Raw genomic sequence first — 21,864 nt, forward strand, 5'->3', positions numbered from 1 at the left:
CTTTTATACTAGGTCTAATGGTGTCTACGGTGGACATGGGTCGGGTGGGCTGGAGTTTGTTTCGAAATTTGTGATACCCGTTAAATCGGGTCCAAAGGTGTTCTCATCGTCCTGGGAGTAAGTCTGGGCATGCAGCCTGTTCCCACCTAAAACTTGGGTCGGGTGTGAGCCCCCAGTTCAGTACGATTAAACTAAAAAATATATTTTTTAATATAAAATAATATATAAATATAATCAATTATAATAAAAATATTATATATATATATAATTAATAAAATAAGTATAAAAAAATCAGGTTCACCCGAACCTGCCCGATACCCCTTTTTTCGGGTCAAGCCCGTCGACGGCTCGGCCCGGTGCCCAGCCTTAGTTTGAAGCAATCTACGTCCATTACATATAAGAATTTTTGTCTGTATCCTTCACCATCACCATATGTACTGCAGTACTCGCCCAACTATTGTGCAACTCTCAATTTTTTTTTCCATTTTTCAAATTATTGTGAAGGCATGTTACAAGAACATTAAAGTCTTATTGATAAAAATATTAATGTTATTTTTAAATTAAAAAAAAAATCTCTATAAAGCTGTGTTTGTTTCAACCCTAATTTCAGATCTGCTGTTATTTGAGATCCCATGGATTTAAGGTTGGACCTTATTCTCATCCGACCATCCGACCTTAAGTAGATGGGATTTAAGGTTGGACCTTATTCTCATCGACCATTCGACCTTAAGTAGATGGTTTTTAACATATAGTATCGATTTAATTGAGGTCCTCCTAAAACCACTTTTTAATGCAGTGTTGGATCTAAAATCCGATGGTATCATCAAAAGTTATAACTAACGCTTAACGGTTATATAGTTAGGTATGGCTTAGAATTCCAGTCAGATTAGTCATTGGATGTATATATCCATTTGGCTCAAACCCAATTTGATTTGTTCGCTATACTTAGTTCTGTATCCAAACAAAACTTCATTTTGATTTTGTTCATAGTACATAGTTACGCAGCAAAAAACATTTGAACTGTTTTTAAAAATGTTTATAGATCCTGGACTCAGCCACATTGATGAATATCTTAAAATGGTCCTCCGGATCCAAACGGTTTAGGATGTCAGCTAGTCAAATATGTTTGGTGCTTCATAGTCACACTAGGATGTAGTGAACCACAATCAGCTTGGACTTGTAGTCGGAGCTAACCAGATGCGGCGTCATTCCAATCAAATTGGATATATGTACAGGGCAGAGGCAGGGGTTGGTTTATGTGTAGGCCTGGGCCCGAGCCCGCTCGATGCTCGAAACCCGAATACAAAATAAAATTTTTAAATATAAAATACATTTTGGAGGAAAACAAGCCTAAGCCTAAATTGAAGACGTGGCAATATGAAGGTTGTCCTGCCGATCAAAGACAGTCGGTGCAAGGTTGCCCAACGCGTATGGAAGATAAAATGGATAAAGTTATAGAACTGTTAGAAAAACTAATAGATAAAATAGACCAGAAGTTTGAACAAACAAATAAAAAATTAGATAAGTGTTAGATAATTTGCAAAAACACAGAGAGATAAATATGATAGAAACAAATAGTATACGAGACTTAGAAACAGAATACGAGATTGAAACAGAAAACTACGAACCAAGAAGAAAATGAATTAATAACAGACATGAAAATAAATATGAACACAATGCCTAAAGAAGGGATAAAAATTAAAGAAGAATATCCAGCAGACCCAAGAACACATAAAGGAAATCCGAGTAGAAATAGACACTATGATGATTATAGTAAAAGTGAAAGATGGGAAAGAATTTAGAAATCTAGGCTAAAAACAAAAATCGAATAAAAAGAATGGAAACAAGGAATATTAAATTTAGATAACACAAACAACATACTAGTATTATTACAAATATGAAAAGCAGAAATCAGTAAACACATTACAGAAAGCAAAATAGAAATTAAAAATGTACCAGTGTATATAGAAAATTCATTAGTAGGAAACATATATTTATGGTTCGACCAGTTACCTAATTCTTCAAAAGAATCTCTAAGAGCAGACACAGATAGTAAAAGAGCGACTACTACAAACCCGTCAGATATTTTAGAAAAATACTTAGGATCTATTAAAGCAGAATTCTCGCATTCGAATATTGAAAAAATATATGAAACTAAATAAAAATAAATGCAAGACAAAATATTTTAAATTTAGCGATACGTGACATGTGCTACATAGAAAAGTATGTAGAACTGTTTAGTAAATATTATTACCAAGCAAGTATAACTTTAGAAGAAAAACCTAGATATTTAGATTTGTTTTTTTCAAAATTACCAACTTAAACAATTAATATAAATCAAGACTACTCTACACATGCATGAGATCAAAATGTTAACACATACTCGTACGGAAAACTAAAATACCTTTATTTCATAATTAAAGCAAACATACTTATAGTTATTTCGTTAATCCTGGACAAGGTTGATGATAGCTTACTACTGCTTGTCTCTAGAACAAACTCTATGAGACTACTTACTAGACTATATAGTTACAACACACTCAATCTCTGATACAAAAAATATACAGATGAATAGACTTACAATTATTTCATCAATCCTTGACGAGGTTGATGATAGCTTACTACTGTTTGTCTCCGGAACAAACTCCATGAGACTACTTATACAGATGAACAGACGGACTCAAGATCTAGAGAACATAAGGAAAAGATGAGGTCTTGATTCCTGCTGCTTTCAATATATAGACCCATGAGGCGGAGATCTGCGGCTCAAGTTTGATTCGTTAACATCTACATGTGTGGCTGAGATGTCTTTCTTTCTTAGTGTGATCTGCTTTTATTCATTCTGTCTGTGCACTGTTCTTTATTCGCTCTGTCTCTGACGATTCTGCTTTATTCATTGTTTTTTATTCACTCTGTCTCTGACGAATCTGCTTTATTCACTGTCATTTATTCGTTATATTTCTGACGAATCTGCTTTTGTACGTGGTATTTCTTTAAAATATATTCCAATCAATCACAGTTTTTTCATGGTAATGATAGTGATTGAAGTATTGACTCGAATTATTATCTTAAAGATTTACTTCGCACAATTCTTTACCCTTTCCGCATTCTGCACACTTATGCTTTGGGTATTTCTGCATGAACTGGCAACATTCATTGAGATTTCTCGTTCCCAACATGTTAATATTTTTCAGAAGAAAAATGTTTATGCAGGGAAAAGGCAGAAACGCCATTTAGAGAGAAAGAAGGAATTAAGCTAGAAAATGGCATGCAACTTTTATTTCCTTCTATTTTTTCTGCAAACCGTAGTCAAGATAACAAAAATGAACTTATTTAAAGTGAGTACCACTTGGATGGAATCCTCAATCACAAGAAAACGGTGACAAATTTATGCCTACAGACCTAATAAGGCATTGATGAATTGGAACTTATTATCTTTGGATAAACTGTAGCTCACATATCAAATTCAGATCCAATGGGTTGTCCTTGGTAAAAGAGAACAGCAATCCAACTAGAACGTTGGTTGGGATTCGTTTTTCAGTTTTTGATTGAACTTGAAGTTGGATTAATTTGAGTTATTTATCTCATGGTTTAAACTTATATTCTACCTTTATTTTTGTTTTTAGGGTAGAAAAGACTGGGTTTTGAATCCAGGGATCTAAGGGTGCATTTGATGGCTGTGGATTTAAGATCCAAGGGTCGGATCTGTCGTTAAATCCACGGTTTTATCAAACATCGCATGTTATAACCGCGGATTTCATATCCACAAAAGAGGCAAAATTGGTGGTTTTTGAGATTGCCCGCAGGGGGTGGGGGGTCCGATCTCTCGCGCGGACTTGTGATCTCCGGTGGAACTCCCCACCGGAAAGCTCCACCCTCTTCACAGACCACTCCCTCACCTTCTCTGTGTTTCTGCTGGACCCCGCCGTTTTCTCTCTGACCTACCGGCTGGAGGGCCCCCATTATTTTTCCCCTCTTTTCAGACCTGGTAGAGAAGACCCTCAGTCATGGCTAGAGGATATTCTCAGAACTAAGACAGAAGCCTTCGGCCAGAGACCCACCTTCGACTGTAAGCCTGGGCATCGGGTCCGCCCGACACCGGAAACCCGGGCCCAGGCCCGGTCAACACATAAAACCCAAGTCGTGAGCCCGCCCCATTAAATTCAAGAATATATATTTTAATATAAAATAATATATTAATATAATTAATCATAATAAAAATATTATAATTATATATATAATTTAATAAAATATATATCAAAAAATTTATTATCAGGTCGAGCTAGCCCATAACCTTTATTTCTGGGCCCGCCCGAGTCAGGCCCGGTAGTCGGCCCTATGCCCAACCTTATTGGACCCTCCACCATGCCATGGGTCAAGGGTATTCTCATGCCAATGATGGAGAGACGGATGAGAGAAATCCCCTCTACTGAAAGGTTTATCAAACACCTCCCAGGGCAAAGTTCAGTCGATCTCCGCTTAGACGAGAGAGAGATGGTCGGAGAAATCAGACAAGAGAGACGGATGAGAGAAATCCCCTTTCTTGAAAAGCTTATCAAACACGTTTGGTTTTAGGGGTCTGATCTCAAACCTTGGCTATAAGAACCCAGGATCAAAAATCGACGCTGAATCTAAGATCCGGGGCCATCAAACGCAACCTAATTGAATATTTGCATCAAATTGCTTACTCGAATCACAGCATGAACTCTGCTTTATATGTACGTATAATCATTCGTTTTTTGGAAGAAGCAAGGTGAGGTTAGGCAGGCCATGATCAATTTATGCGACGCGACGCTCTCCGAGCATTGAACTATATATTGAACCCATTTATCTCAAAATTCAATGCCAAAGTTCCAAATTAATCTGAAGCGTAATAAATTTTCATGGGGACAAATCGACCCAGAAATCCAGAATCCGTATTTAGCTTCCAAAATATTACTCAGGCAAAATATTATTCGTGATTTCGGGCAGATCAATCCACACTTAAATTCAAATTGAAGCAAATGAACGATGCTCAAGAACTGGTCATTTTCTTGATCCAACGCAGAGGGGGAAACTTCAGTTATAAGGATTTTGGCCCAAGCCCCATTAGATTACCACTGGTTGAGGATCAAGAAATTCAAGAGAACACCCACTTCAATAACGACTCTCGATAGCTAAGCTAACCCTCAACTTCAGACAATACTATCTCTATCTCAACCTGGATTCAGGGTCAAATATTAGGCCCTTTGTGTGTGTGTTGTTGTCATTTGATAGCCGTCGATCTCCATATTCTTACAACTCAACTTGCTGTCAAAAGTTACATGGTTTATAGATGTGAAGTTGGAACAATGCCATTGCATATATAGAAAGTGGTATATCCCAGACAGATGAGAATCACACACATTCTTTTCTATACATTTTTTCAACTCTTCTAATTAATGTAATCTTAAATTGCTTTTATGGAAAGAAATGTACTAAAATTACCACTTTCATGCTTATGATCCTTTTAAAAAAGTGCAAATAAGCGGCTCATGTTAAGCCAAAAACTTGATGGCTAAAAAAAGAAAAAGGTTTTTCTGTAAGGTTAGCTAAAACCAAAAAATATCTCATGACATGCAATACGTAAGGAACAAATTTATGTATTTAGATTAAGCCAAAATCATGCTGAAATAATATGCAATTTTCAGGTGCCTGGTTTTGTCTACGATGTAAAATTGCCTCAAGCTTAACATATGTGTGTGTATTTGCGTGAATCATAATACTTAGTTTGACCTCGTCTTTTGCTTCAAATGTTCAAACCAATGATACCTCAATTATCATAAGATTCAAACTTCTAGATGATAACAATGGAGAGTCAGAAACCATGAATATAGAGACGACTTGAAAATGGCTAAACAGAAACACATTGAACGAAGATATTAATAGATTACAACAAAAATGATCCAGAAGTTATTTTCATGCAAATTTGAAAGCAACCCAACTACAATTAAATGCTACAAGCATTTAAAAGTCATCAATAGGTTATAAAACCCAACTTCTAGAAACATAAACTTTGGTCCTTGTGAATTTTTTTAAATGTGGGGATCATGTCTCCATTACTTAGTTCAGTCAAAAATGCATTTGGAGATATGAGCTAGAGTACATTGCACTCAAATGTACGTATCATCAACCATGGCACCTGTCCTCTGCCCACACTACAAAGAAACAGGGGCTACCCGCCCATATGAAGGCATGCCGGGCGGGCCCTATGATCGTTCCTTCGTCCTTTAATTTCACAGCACGGCCACTCGGGTCCACTATTTGGTCTTCTTTTTCAGTGCCATCGATATCAGTGTGTATCAATCCCTCATCGCAGTGAAGCAGAAGCTCAGGCTTTAAATATTTATTGATATGGACCTGACTTTAGCATTATCAGATTGTATCAACCCGTATTAAATAAGATAAAATAACTTTTTTAAATGTTTTTTTTTTTTTTTTTAATTTTAAGAAACAAGCCAATAGAAGCAAATCGAGATGCAGGCCGAAATCCTGCCTGAGGGCAAGGAGAAAAGACTGGAGCCTCACCACCGTGTGTATATATATATATATATAGATGGGCATCAGCCAATTTGATCGACTCGGCACCAAGTTCAAAGAACTCGAACTTTGATCCGCTTGGCACCAACTTTGAAGAACTCGAACTTTGATCCTCTTGGCATCAACAGTAAAACCGTCTTGGGGTACCAATGAAAATTTTCATCTACAACTAGCTACCAAAATACTCCTCAAACTTCAGATCAAGGACGACCAAGCATCCGGATCGAGCTCATTTGATTCCTCAGCAAAAATCTAGGCTCCAAGGACAACACCGGACCCAAAAAACTCAGGCACACCACCCCTGCAGCTTGTCCTTGGGCAGGGCTCAGCATCTTAGCTCTCTCTCTCTCTCTAGCCCAGATGCAGGACCCAATACTGTGCCCTAAGGCGAGCTTACCCAGGCCGATCTAGCGCACTGCTCTAGGGGGAGAGCGAAAGAGAGAGAGAGAGTTGGACCAGTCTCCGAAGAGGTGGACTAAACCATGCATTTAAGCGTTTATTATAAGAGCTTTGCTCCCCGTTGGTGCCCTCAAAGATAACATGCCTTTGGGTGGGAGAGCACATGGGGTGACACCACTAACATGTCTTCACAATTGACTAATGGTCAGCACCCAGCCCAACAAGCAACACAATTCTCAACCCACTTACCCAAACCTCCATATTAACCTTTTTTTTCTTTTTTGTGCTTTGGTAAAGGTGTGGGAGCCTAGACTTCACCCCCTCCTCGGCTCCTCCCCTCTTTCATGTTACCATAGAATTTACAGACACACTAATTCATGGCCTTTACTGTTTCCAAGACCTACACGCTTTTCTCAAGCTATCTCAGTAGCGGGACTGATTTGGTACAGCAGAGGGTCCTGATGTTACCATAAAATACCAACAGAGCACATGGTTCTCTTTGGTACTTTTTTGGTTTCATAGCAAAGGAAACAAGGGCACGAAGGAGAAAGAAAGAAGGTGATAAGGTCGTGAATCCTAAAGCCTGTGTTAGGGTAAAAATCCTGAAGCGACCATTTTTGCATACCTCATCTTTCCCATGGTAGTGTCCTTAAGAGCATATAAGGTCACTTTCTGGTTCTACTTGAACAAGTGAAATGATATTACACCTATTCCTCTACTTGTTTGCTGGAACACTATCAGTACAAGCAGCACAATAATATTGCTTTGAGAAATTTTTACTGTCCATTATAGAACAACATAATTTGTGTCTGTTTGGAGCTTTCTTTTCAATGAGCGGATCCATCAATTGGTCTACTTCTTACAAAATATCTTCCTGATATAAAAAAAAAAAAAAAGAAGAGAAAAAAACTTTCATTTTAACTATTTGCGTGAAGAATGTGAAGACAAGATTCCCCACCTGGCCTTATAGTTGTCATCGATTCAACCAGCTAACCAAACCCTTTGGGTGTTTTCTTTCCCGAATTACATATTTTTTTATAAAGCCTTTTGAAGAGTGCTTATACTTACGGTCAATACTCAGAAACAAGTCATGCTTTTGAATTTCTTGACATGAGCAATACTTCTGCCGACAATTGGGGGCACACTTTCATCATTATCCATCTTCCCACATTGGGAACCTCAACAAATTAAATTAATTGGAGGAAGTGGTGCAATTTTTCAACTTGATGAGCAGGGTGAGAGTAGATAAAGAATTTCACAAGTTTCTATGCTCACGATTTTAGGGTGCAAAAATCCTTCTTCTCTTTCAACAAAAAGGGTCGCTTTTTAATCTCATTCCACGATATATATATAGGTGATTCATCTTGAACCATGAGATTTCTTAGAGTGTAAAATTCCATTCTTATTTAAACTTCCATATGCGCGTCCAACTCTGACGAAATCCAAGTTGTAATTTTTCTGAGGCAGATGGAGTCTTCATAGAATGAAGAAACGATGAAAGAATCTAATAACTTCTAGGAGGCTGGGTTTCATTGATTACTTCTATCATCCAAGCACGATTACCAGAGCTTCTGGTTTCATGCACACTTAAAGGGACTCCTCAAGGGCTAAGTACCATGCGGTCCATGACCCACAATGAAGAATGCCATGCTATGCCATCGTCACAGCTCCATCCACGCATGGACACCGAATCAATTGTAAAGTTTTTAGTTAAAAGAAACTGATCTCTACAACTATCGAAAACAAGATTATTTTACAGAAACGTCAGCGGTTTGATTATCTAACATCTAATAAGGATATGTTTGCTCACTTGACTTTGTTGAGGAAATATGAATTTGATCAATAATCGAATTCAGAATTGGCGTTTGCATTCAGTTACTGAATCCAATAACAAGTGAAATTTGAATTTGAATTTGCATGTTTGTATGTTTGAATATTTGCTAATAGCTGTCAACATTCGATTTATTCAAATTCTTAGCCTCAAACAGGTCAAGAGAAGCAATCATATTTGTGGGACGTGATTGAATGTAAAAGAGAGAACATCTCGTGAAGCTGGCGTTCTGTTTCAAGTTTGTATTCATCTGTCACTGGTGCCCCATCAAACATGAGAAAGTGTCAGCGCACTCACATATTTGCCCCTTTTATTGTCGCAAACAATCACACCTCTAGTGATGCGACAAATTTTAAAGGTGTCTAAGATAACCATCTCATACAGTCGTATAACAGTTCATCTAGGATGGATTGCCCCGTGATCAGTGGCAGTCAAGCACGGCTTGTGGACAAGAAGCTTTTGAACTCAAACAGTATGTTTGGATGAAGGGAGATAGAGAGAAAGGAAAGGAAAAACAAAAGGGGACTGTATTTAGGTGTAAAATTATAAAAAAATGAAAGAAAAAGATTAGGAAGAACAAAAAACTATGTTTAGACAGGACAAAAAAAAAAGAATGAAAAGGAAAAAATTACTTATTTCCAATCTCCCAAAACATAGTAAGATTGAGGGGGAAAAATGTGTCACAAAAAGGATTATCTTTTTTTTTTTTTCTTCTGAGTAAGGTAGAGCTAACAATCAACCGTCTAGAAAAGAGGCCGAAAACTTCTTACCTCTAGGATCATGGGTTGCATCGCTGTCAGTGATGGCAGTGGTGCAACCTTCAACTTAAGTACGTTGTCCCACCACCTTCAAACTTAAAAACATAACATCCATAAAAATCAAACTAAAAACATGCATTTTCATGTCTTTAGCCGATTTGACTATGTTAAGGCTAATTCTCTTTTTACTTTCCAATATTAATGCCCCTGATTTTTTTTCTTTTCCTTTCACTTTTATCCATCAAAACACAATAGGAAGGACAATACACAAATATTATAAATGATCGCAAATGCCTGAGCATAAAATGGAAAATTCATGAAAATGATTTTGGTTTAAAGTATGCTGCTAAAAGTTGATCCCTAAATGAAAATTTCTTTGACATGAGAAGGAAGCATGACTTTGGAGGAGCAAGGAGATTCCAAGGCTTATGACCTAATCATGCATCGGTGAAATGAAATCGCCTCGTGGCTTGTGTGCATCATCCAATACATTATACCATGCACAGTCATAAAAAATTGGCAATATATTTAAGAAAGTACAGTGACAATCCAAACCGGGGGCGGAGCAAGGGCGGCCATGGATACTTCATCTCCAAATGCAAGTAAGTTTTTCACATGGCAGTTGGTGGCAAGGAGCGGGTCATGTACATGCCCACAAGAGAGACGTGTCCCCCATAGAAGGAGATGTAAGCTTTTCAAATGTCGGTGGTTGAGGCTTAATCTTATTACTCGAGAAAAAAAAAAAATGAAACCCTACATATTAGGTCAGTTAGGTACATATTAGTAAAATAAAAATTGCACAATTTTCATCTTAAATGTGGTGTTCCTTTTTGATGGAGTTGGCCAGGTCATGATCTGTTACATGCTCATAAACCCTGAGTCCGATTGAAACCAAACTGCACACTAGCAGTAGCAGGAGTTTATATCATGTGGAGGTAGGAGAGAAGCCAAAATTTTTTGGCTAAGAGGCACTAGTACTTAAGTTTCAGAATTTGAAAAGGCAAAAATAAGTACATGAAGAAAATGGTCGAGATATCAATATAAAAATAGCCAAATTATGTGGGTCTGTGTGGGCCATTGCCCACACCTACCTCCACTCTTGTGTTGAGGGAGAGGGGCGCTGTGCTCAATGCACCCTCAAGCATTGAATCCTTTCCGGATATGAACGTCAGTAATTTTGTAATACAAAATATATATATATATATATATATATATGGGATGAATGTTTAATAACTTTCTAATGCAAAATACTTCAAAAATCTTTGGATCCACATAAAGAACAATCCATGTTAGGCCATGATTTGGTTCAGCAAATGCTAGCATGTGCTTAGTTTGCATATTTCTATAAAGATGGGAGATGAATCTTTCGCATCTAAAAATTTTTTTGTGCAGCATTCTCTAAAAAGAATGGTTCCCAAATAGAGTAGAGGTTATATAGTTAACGCTTTCAAATTGAAGAAGGTAAGCGTTGAATACCTCCTGAAGCGCAAAGCCTCTGGTGGAATAATTCAGAGCAAAAGCTTGCTAACTTCAGCTTGCCTACAAAAACGCAAACCATAATAAGTTCAACAGACCAACAAAGAGGAAAACACCATGCCTTATCTTTGTGAGCTTATTACTTGTGCAATTAAGTGATGATACTAATGAAGTGGGCGTATGATTCACTCCGGGTCGAATCTTACATTGGGTGCACCTTAAACTTGTGGTTCCAGTAAAACTATAGAGTTGAAATCTGAAAAGGGTCTGAACTCTGACTTTAGACATACAAATTTTAAGGCACAAAATGATCAATTAATGATGTAATTCGTGCATTATTCAGACAATAGTTTTATATTTTCTTTTTTAACAAATCAAGAACGTGACATCGTGAGGTGTAAAATTATAAAATCTAGTGTCACCTTAAAGTCTAAATATAAAGCAAATAAAGGCGAAGCCGGACCTGCATCACGTGACTCCACTATAGGCAGGGCGCCCAAGTGAGGACAACCGATCCGGTTCGACACGGCACAGGACCCAGCCAACCGAGTCGTTGATGGACTCGGTCCGGTTCACTTAGCTGCTTTTAAGTAAGTTAAAAACAAGATTGGATATTGAGCTTATCCAGTCAAGGGCACAAAGGGCAACGCGTCGCTCCTTCCGAAGAAAAGACAGTTGTACACACAACAACGTCACTGACACCACCCCCAAAGTACTACGCTACGACGTCTCTAGGAAATTGACGCCCTCCGCCACCAATCCCAAGATTCACGCTTAAACACGCTCGTTTTCTTAAACCCTAAAGAAACCCTAAACCTAAGAAGACGAGAAAAAGGAAAAGCCTGTGGCACCTTTTACAAGGGCCTCTTATAATACGTGCCACCCTCTGCCCGTTCGAGTAAATTACAACCACATTACATGTTCATACCGTTCTTATGAACCATTCAACCGGCCCCTACGCTAGGGTTGGTGCCTTCTGAAGACACTTTTTTAGCCGTATATACATATGATTTTTTACAAAAAAAATTTATACATTGTTTTTGAAGATTCACCCTGGTAGATGTTCCTTACATAAGTTAAAGTTAAATCACATTAAATTGTTTGTAAGATGAAGTAAAATTTTAATAATTGCAATTTATTTTGTATTGGAGCTTTTCTACAATGATCAAACTAGGGGCTGAGGTAGGTATGGGCAAGCTATAAAAAAAATGTTTATTTTGATATTGAAACCTTTATGGTAATTTTTCATTTACATACAAATGCCTCTTAAAAATTTAAAATTATATAACTAGTGGTTTTTAGTCAATCTTTTTTTACTCCCCCCTCTGGATCTAACAATCAATAGTGGCAACATCAAGTTTTATAAGCAAAATAGACTACTTTTGACGCAAAAAAAAACTACGCCATGAGTCTGAAATAAAACCGACTGAAGAAATCCCAATTCAACTCTATGTACAATCTATTGTGACGAGAAAGCAACTACAGAATCACTTGTCTATGCTCCTAAAGGAACAAAAATATCCAAACCTCTTCCTACGCTAATCTAGTTTAGCTGGGTGATCATTTGGGTGTTATTATTTGGATTGATGCAAGTTGATTCTTGAGGTGCCCAATCCTTATCTATCCATCCATAGGTGAGCGTCCTAGATCCATGTGGCACATCATTTCGGTGGTCCTGTGGATCGTGGCCTTTCATGACGGGTGTTGGTGTGGGATGAACTAAAGACAGATGATATAGGGTGGAAACTCTCAAATAATTTTGGCACCAAAATGCTTTGTCTATGTCAACTGTGGCGCCCATGCTCACCTAAGGTTCCACAAGATCATACTAGTGAGATCTACCTCCACGTGAGTTACCTATATATTTCCCTGAGATGATCGAGGCGATGAATTGATCGCATTATGGGGGGAAAGTAAATCTCATCCATCTCCATGGTGTTTCTTCATCAAAATCGTGTTAGAACAGTGACTCTAACAAATTCTCTCCGATATAAATTAGGAAACATACAATCAAATAGGAGCTGAAGCATATGTTGATCGCAACTCTCAACACTTTTATTTGAGCATAACTGCCGAAAATTTGCATTTCTGACTATTTCTACCAATTATTCTGCCCGCGCATGGCCCATGAATATCACTCGGGGTAGTGCAGTTTAGTCTCAGATGTTGAGTTGTGAAGCCCCGAAATTTAAGACCTTATCGAACTGAGTTAACTAATTATAGATCTGATCTTCTGGTTTCATACCTAAAATTTTACCTCAACATTCAGCTTTTGAATGTGACGAAGGATTCACTCCGATCGGGTTAGAAGTGAAGAAAATGGATTTTGTTTTAATTTGTAGGCCGGCGTGAGACCAGTTCCGGGCAAACCAATGACCCTTAAAGTCGGGAGAATGTTATAAGAATAATACTGATCTGATGAGGTATGTCTTTTACTTTTACAAGTTGAAAATAAGATATATTTTATGAGGCGTCTAAAATGTTAAAATTTGAACCCTACCCCCAGTTTGCAGTTGTTGATGGGCTTCCCATTACATTTAGTAGTCAAGAAAAAAACAAAGCAAAATGAAATCCAACTTTGGGCCTTAGATTATAAAAATGAACGGGAAAAAAAAAAAAAAAAACCAACTTATTCCATCTTCATAAACAAAGTCCAACAGTATATAATATAATTTTAGTGGCAACGGTATCCCCAGTATTATTTACTCATGGAAAGTGACATTGGTATTTTGTCCTTAATGAATATGTGAAGGACATTACTGCAAAATCCAGAATTCATGGTCCTTTCCTCTGGCTGTTAATGTTTGGGGGTCGTCAGGTAGATGCTGGCGGCAGTTATGAATTGCATTTGGCAGTCAAGGACGTAACAAGAATCAAAGATATGACTTTCTGAAGCTTTCCAAATGACAAAATTACCCTTCCACCAGTGACTACTGAAGTGACTAAAGTACCCTTGCTTTACTGCACGAGGGACAAACGAAGGCCTGTATGGGGTGTGCCCTTCAACGAAAGGCGTTTAACTTTACTTTATCGGGCAGGGCGGTCTTGAATGAGGAGGGCCTAGATCAAGGCACAAGGCTTCCGGGTCCCTTTTCATCTAAGAAGGTTATTATTACAATTCACTGCAACATGTGCATATATTCTAAATATAAAAAATGATCTTCTCGGACACAAATTAAAAAGGCTCCATGCACAATCTAAAAGTGGTATTCCACTGTTCCTGTCATCATGTGACAACCTATGTCACACGTGAAACGATGTTCAGATCTAAAATCAATCCGCAGGAAGAAAAGGAACAAAATCAAATTTGGAAGACAAAAACCGAACACGCGTAGCGGAAAAAAGGGAAACTCAAGTCTGAATTGATTATTTGGTATAACTTTTCTTAGTTAAGGTCGTATAGTATACATGTAGCGTTGGCTTGCAAAAGGAGTAAATCAGAATATAGATACGAGTATGAATAACTCTTGTCTAAAACATTTGACCGTGACCTTGAATATCAAATGCAATAGAGTTTAAAGCAATCACACTAATTTGCACGGAAGAATGCCATATAGTCGATCAAAACGTATTTCAAAAAAGAAATCAAGTTACCACTTACTTGTGTACGTATGCCAACAAATTGGCTATACATCTAGCGTATTGATGACAATACATTGCCGAAATGTTTTTGTGGCTAAGCCAAACAAGTAGGTGAAACGGTAACTGACTTGCTCTGTGTTCACTTCATAGTTTAAGTTCGATTAACCTAAACAAAAGAGATATAGATTGTAAGGAAGAAAAAGAAAAAGCTTATTCAGAGACAGCTACTCATCATAAGTGAACTCAGCTCGAGCTCAACCATTATAAGCAGATTTTTTTCCCGAAAAAAGTTTACTATTTCTTCATAAAAAGCTAATAATACATGCCATATACGCATTAATGATTTATTTTTTGAGGACAAACCGCGTTGGGCAACCTGTATATATATATATATATCATTGGAGAAGCAGACCCAAGTCTATTTGACTGACAGGAATGAGCCGAGAGAAAAAGCTGCTCGATTCATTTTTCCAACCCTATATGGAGGAAACGTTTCGCTAGACTCCCCCTTCCCTTCCCAAGACAGAGCTGCCTTTGTTGAATTGTTGCATGTCCTCTACTGTCCATATTTAAAATGGGGACGCCCAAGGAGAAGTTCCGCTTCCGCTTCTTTTATCTTTGACTAAGCGCTATTTTACCGGCAAAAGCAAAAGCGCTAACTACAAAACCCACAGTTTTTTACGAGACAAACAAAATATGTGAAAGCTGGGGAAATATTAAAAAGGGAGCAGCGCTTGGGCTATTAGCAAAAACAAAAGAGGTTCACATTCCCAGAAACATAAGGGGAGGAGGACTGTGCACTTGTCCCTAACAGTCACATTCCCATGATTTTACATCAGCCTGTTACTTCACTCCTTGTCACCGCCTCCCACCCCCCACCATCCCCCACTTCCTACTATTATTTTTTTTTTTCTTCTCTCCTCCATCAAATCCGTCATTTCATGGGCTCAATCCTCCCACCATATCTAGAGTTAAAATACACCCCGGATGACCACTCGCCACCCTTTGCTCGACACTGTACTTACAATAAAATGAATGCACCAATCTTGTCTGTCATGTACATTTGACATATCTATTTGTATGTCTTATTGAATAATCCTTTTCCGTTCGCCTTTTTTTTTTTTTTTTAATTGAATGGTTCTTTCTCTCCTCTCTTGCCTCTTTCCTTCTTGTTCAGTCTTCATTGTTGGTGCCTTTACTGGGAAGGCTTTTCTCGGCTGCGACGTTCAGACGAGACTCTCAGATGGCGTTTGTAAATGGGGGGCTGAAGAAGGCAATGTGGTTGTATCCAAAGGGGCTGGGATTCAATCCGTCAGAAAGATGGGGGCATTCAGCTTGCTATTTTGATGGAGTTGTGTATATTTATGGGGTAAGAAAGATCAGATTCATTCATTCTTCTCTCTCGCTCTCCCTCTCTCTCTCCACAGAGCTAAACATGTTCTTTTATCTTCAGAGTAGTTTCGGGTTCGTGTTACCACTGTTTCAGGTGGATTAACGACAAAGTCTATACTTTCTCTGTTGGTGTTTGGTTTTTATTTTCTTTTTTCTCTCTCTTTCTTCCAGTATGCTTGGTAGTAGGTTTCAGCTATGAACACCTCAATGTGGGATCGTTTTTCATTGAGTGGACTGTCATTTTTTCTCTTTTGAAAATTCAGTCGATCCCCAAGGGATTATCCATGTCAAGAAGTTGTAGCGCCTGTTTGTCTTTTTTTTTTTTTGCTTGTATGACTTTAAACTTAAAACTTGCATAATCTTTGTGTTTATGGAGTTTAATATGTTTCAATGGTTGAGGCTTTTCGCCAGTGATTTTGGTTCATACGGCCGTACGGATGAGTATCTGTAGATGCGTGAACATCATTTTTAAGCATTTAGTTCATATTTTTATTTCTATTTTTTTCCTTGGAGACAGTCGATTTCGTGGAGCAATACTTTCCTTACTTTATATTTCCAAAAAAGAATGATGGAGGGAGAAAAAAAATTATATGTGAGTTTTAGGTCTGGTCTGGTGCTGGCTTATGTCTTGTTGTAATCTCTGCTCGTTTTTTTCTTTTTACGCATCCCACTTTCTTTTGGATCCTAGACTTATATTTTTATTTTCTTCTTCTCTGTCATGAGTTATAGCTTCCTTAGTGGTTTGCACTTCTGATAATATCAACCTTTGGCTCATGGTTCCTCCCCAATCCAAGTGACGGAAACCCACATTTTGGTTCTGGAGATTAACATGGCACTAGTTCCAGCAAAACAGATATGGAGTTACACGTGTTATTGCATTCTGCATTTCAGTTGTTTATGATATCATTTGCTTTCACACAGGGATGCTGCGGCGGGATGCATTTCAGTGATGTCCTTGCTCTAGACCTGACAACAATGGTTTGGAGTACCCTTTCCACTGTAGGCAAGCAGCCTGGAACAAGAGACAGTCATGGTATGGCACTTGTGGGGCACAGAATGATAGTTCTAGGTGGAACTAATGGCTCGAAGAAGATAAATGATCTTCATATGCTGGATCTTAGAACAAAGGAATGGAGCGAACCAAAGTTTGAAGGGAATCCACCATCGCCGCGTGAAAGCCACACCACTACAGTTATAGGCGATGACAAGCTTCTAATATTCGGAGGGAGTGGAGAAGGGGATGGAAATTACCTGAATGATGTTCATATTCTTGATTTGAAGAACATGAAATGGATTTCCCCCGTGGTGAATGGTGAAGTTCCTGCACCAAGAGATAGCCATACTGCAGTGGCAGTGGAGAGCAAGCTTATTGTATATGGTGGGGACTGTGGTGATCGTTACCTCGGTGATGTGGATGTTCTTGACATGGATTCCCTAACTTGGTCGAAGGTAATCATCTTTCTTGTTTTGCCTGTGGGCAATTAATGGATGCTGCTTTTCTCTGTCATGAAAAATCATCATTTCTCCTGTCATATAGAAAAATTATCTGTAAGTTCAACTGGGTGCCTACCGTTCAGCACTGAAGCCTACTGCATTTTTTGGGTTTTTTTATTTCAGGAGCATACACATTTACATGAAAAAATAAAGAATCAAGTTCTTCCCTTCCCAGGATAGAAGAGAGAAAGCATGATACCAACATATTGCATTCAATAAACCTGTTGAAGAATTTGTTATAAGTTTATATTTGCTCGAATAAAGATACTGGATCGAGTCATTCCCAGTTGGCTATGTATGAGTATTTGTGCTCTCTAATGTAGGTTAACAAGTTGAACGGCCTGTATTACCTTGACAAGATTTCAAAAGTCTAAAACCAGTACACTTTTTTTGGACTAGTTCCATGGGTAAGATTTCAGACGGCATATATCATATATGAAGTTCCACCAGTTTTATGACCATAAAGAGAATTATCCCTTTGATAATCTCTTTATTTACAGTATTGCAAATCTTAATGAATTTTAGCTTCAGTAGTTTGTGTTCCTTAAGAGGCTTTAGGATGATTGACTCCTCTTTTAATGGCTTTCCATTGTCTAGCAGTTGATGATCCACGGACCCTCACCAGGGCCTAGAGCAGGACACGCCACTGTAACAATCGACTCTAAGGTCATATTCTTCCTAACTGTATTTTCTACAATATTTCCTTGGAAGAAAGATGCTAAAACAATTGGTATTTCTGATTATAGATTTACATCATTGGTGGAGTTGGGGACAGGCAGTACTACAGTGATGTTTGGGTTCTTGATTTGAGTTGCCGTACATGGACTCAGCTTGACATAGGTGGTCAGCAACCTCAAGGGAGATTTTCGCATAGTGCTGTAGTTGCTAATTCTGATGTAGCGATTTATGGAGGGTCAGTCACTTATCTGCATTTTTTTTTAGTTGATGAGCACTACAGCATAACTATGAGAGACGTTTTTGAATTTGTGTCTACCAACTAGGAATCTGTATGTGAAAAGTTTGGTTGGAATCACATATCTCTATATCAACTATATGCAATCTGCTTTTTCTAAGGCGTTTTTAACATACGGTCATGAATTTTTCTGCTTATTCCTTCAAATGTACCTGGAAGTTCATTTATGAAAACACTGGCTTTATAAAATACAATCATAAACACACCTCATACTGAGTTTGGCTTTGTTTGGTTGCTGTTGATTCCAATTAATCGTCCCATTGTGTACACTTGCAGATGTGGAGAGGATGAGCGCCCTTTAGACGATCTACTTATCTTGCAATTAGGAGCAGAGCATCCTAATGGCCGTTATAACATTTCCATGTGCAAGATTTTTGGCAAACAATGGAGTCATGACAAACCACGGGCTTCACCTTGTAGGAACGGTTTCAAACATGAAAATTCTGAAAAAGAGGCTGTGTCCCCACAGGTGCGCTCATGACTTCCTTCGCTGTCAAGTATCCACTTGCTGAAATGTTAAAAAATACTGTTTATTTCTTTGTACAGAAGCCTATGCTCTTTGGAGTGCATACAAGGAAGCATGAGTTGAACGGCAGAGCAAGTGAGGTTGATGCGGAATCAAAGTACTCACCATTGCAAAGCTCAGGTTTGGTATTTTATATAAATTGACGTGGATGAGAGTCATGAGACTACATAGGGTGCAAGGTTCTTCTGAACTGTTTGTGCAATTGCTTGCAGAAAATTTGCCAGTGAAAAGGAGGACATCACAGCCAAGGCTTTTCGAGAATGGAATGGAACAGGAGGAACACTCTCATTCACTATCGCAACAATCATCACCGTCCCAGTCTGATCAAGAACAAGCTGCTGGAAACCCTGACATGAATTCGCCATCAGCTAATCTATTCAAGCACAGGAAACTGAGTCATAATAAGTCCAACAACTTGGCACATCATCAAGTTCAGATGCGAAGCAGCTTGCAGAGAAGCACTCAAAATGGTCATTTTGTGGCTGCTGGATTACACGGGCATCCAAAACCAGAACCGTTTCTTTACGTTTCACAGAATGGCAGGCCAGATGGTCAACAGGCTTTATCAGATCTCATTCCTCCACAGAAAATTGCTGCGACTAAAGTTTTAGCCATTCCAAACTTGGTAAGGCTCCATAAGGAACATTACCCTTTTTCGGAACATAACGTCGTGTCGTACAGACACCTGAACTCGCCTTTGAGTGCCTTTTCATTCAGACTTGTTTGTGACCCATTGTAGATCGGAGCTGAAGTTCAAGGCACAGTTGATGGTGCGTTTGATTCTGGCTACCTGATGACTGCAAATGTCAACGGTCAGATATTCAGAGGAATCTTGTTCACTCCAGTAAGAACCTGCTTCATTATCAACATCGAATTGCTTGAAAAGATATGGAACTCTTATCCTTTTGAAATTTAAAGCTAAATGACGTGCATATTTCTATTTACCAGGGTCCCGGCTTTGTAGCCAGAGAAGCGTCAGCGATTGCTTCGCCAGTTATCTTAGCACAACCGACATTTGTAAGCATTCCTCATGGGGCTATACCCATCCCAAACGCTAGCAATGGAAGCAGACCAGTGCAGCTTGAAGTTGCCAGACAGCCTATTAACTTCGTCCTACCAGCTTCTCACAGTAATCTACTAGAGTCGAGGGAAGAAAGCAACGGTAGCCGAGCAGTACATGAAGAAGGCAATGGAAGCAGAGCACTACCGAATCACGGCCGCGATGCAAAACTCAGGCCGCTTCTCAGTGGAGAGAAATTGGCCAATGTTGATGAGAACCAGAAAATTCAAGTCCCTTATGTGGCAAGGCCGGCACGAGTTCAGGAACCAAATCCAGCCGTCCAGGTATCTCGCGCCCCATCTTCAGTCAGTCCGCCACAGAATGGTCGGACTGCCGACCTTCAAGGGATCGTTCTGTCATTAGGTGCTCCTGGTGGGAAATAGAATTACAGGTTCTATTGTATATTTGAAAATAGTGTAGCAAATAAAGTTGTTTAATAAGTTAGATTTACATACTCGATAACGAGAGTAGCCATGTTACCAAGCTTATACCAATATTCCATAAAGCTTGATAGCTTATTCTACGGTTTACTCTGGAAGAGTCAAACGTTTGGACGAGCTAACCTGGCTTATTCTTGTGGCAAGCTAGGCCAATCTGGAGGTCGAGGGTCCTTTGTCTAATTATGCAACTAGAAAATGACACCAACCAATCTCCATATGTATGTTCACAAAATATGTACATCATTTAGGAGGAAGCCACTGTCGGATTGGACACCGAACGTGATGGTTTAAACTGGTCCGTGGCGGTCCTCGATCGATGGTGGCACAGAACTACTTCAATCATTTAAGCAGTTTGGTTTCCACCCATTCATACCTTTGTTATAAAGCAAACAAGCAGATAATGACAGAGTTGCTCCTACCCTGTCGTCAACTTCTTCCCAAAAAGGACAACCGCTTCGTTCTACATATGATCCGTGGGAATTTCTAATATCTATCTATTGCCTAAAGTAAATTAAAATAATATAAACAATCATGATAAACAATAAGCCGTAGAACTATTTTATTCGAGAAACTGTGTGGTTTCCTACTAGTTTTTCGCAAAAAATAAATTAAGGGAACGTAAATAATTGTCATAAACAGTAAGTTTCTGCGAGAAACTTAGCTCCAACAACTATCGCAATATAATAACCACGATAAATTTCGTGCCATCAGGTCGTACGTGACGGGTGATGAACACTCGCGTCGCGACAAGGGCCTGAGGTTCCAAGTCGTTCTTTTCCTAACGTGGGGGGGATCACGGGGGAGCGTCCGACGTGGCCGGGGGGATGCCTCCTGCGGTTCGCACGGGGGACCGTTGATCCCGGGCTCCTGCCGTCCACGTTTGGACGGGATTTGACGGGCGGTCAAGTTTGAGGTGACGGGGCCGGGCGTCTGCTACACGTCGGCCGCCGGCAGTATCCCCCGTTGCGCATCGACCCCCGCGATTCTCGTGGGTTCTGCGACGCTTTCTCCCCTGCCGTTCTGTGAACCCCCTCAGAGCACCGCTTCGGACGCCCATGAGTCGCCACAGGAACGGCGAGCCCCGTCGTCTCCGGAAATTCGGGTCTTTCGGCGTTGCGAATCGGCTCGGATCGCATTCTCATCAATGTTTCTGGCCGATACGCATCGACTCCTATTGAGTGGTATCGTCCTTTTCTTCTCTCTCTCTCTCTCTCTCTCTCTCTCTCCTTTTCCTTAGAAAAAAATCTGGCTTTCAGCAGCAGTCATCTTTCTCTCTCTCTCTCTTTCCTTAGAAAAAATCTGGCTTTCAGCAGCAGTCAGTAGTCCGATACAATGCGTAACGTGATAGATGATAGGCCTGTTGCATCAGAGCTGT

The 21,864-nt window shown here is 39.2% G+C and overlaps 1 protein-coding gene across 2 annotated transcripts; it reads left to right on the top strand.

Annotated features, from left to right (window-relative positions):
- The first annotated feature begins 15,588 nt into the window (after window positions 1-15,588).
- LOC116261916 (uncharacterized) lies at window positions 15,589-20,511 on the top strand. 2 transcript variants are annotated; one of them, XM_031640858.2, is made up of 10 exons: window positions 15,589-15,682; window positions 15,782-15,973; window positions 16,918-17,445; window positions 18,088-18,156; window positions 18,237-18,403; window positions 18,740-18,932; window positions 19,010-19,109; window positions 19,202-19,614; window positions 19,729-19,833; window positions 19,938-20,511. In XM_031640858.2, exons 2-10 carry the CDS (start codon window positions 15,848-15,850, stop codon window positions 20,430-20,432), a joined length of 2,196 nt encoding a protein of 731 aa, XP_031496718.1. In that variant the 5' UTR covers window positions 15,589-15,682; window positions 15,782-15,847; the 3' UTR covers window positions 20,433-20,511. The 2 variants fall into 2 exon arrangements, with proteins under 2 accessions (XP_031496718.1, XP_031496719.1); XM_031640859.2 differs by lacking the exon at window positions 15,589-15,682 and having other exon boundaries at window positions 15,720-15,973; window positions 18,091-18,156.
- The last annotated feature ends 1,353 nt before the right edge of the window (window positions 20,512-21,864 follow it).

The sequence above is a fragment of the Nymphaea colorata genome, chromosome 10, assembly GCF_008831285.2.
Source record: "Nymphaea colorata isolate Beijing-Zhang1983 chromosome 10, ASM883128v2, whole genome shotgun sequence".
Classification (NCBI taxonomy): Eukaryota; Viridiplantae; Streptophyta; class Magnoliopsida; order Nymphaeales; family Nymphaeaceae; genus Nymphaea; species Nymphaea colorata.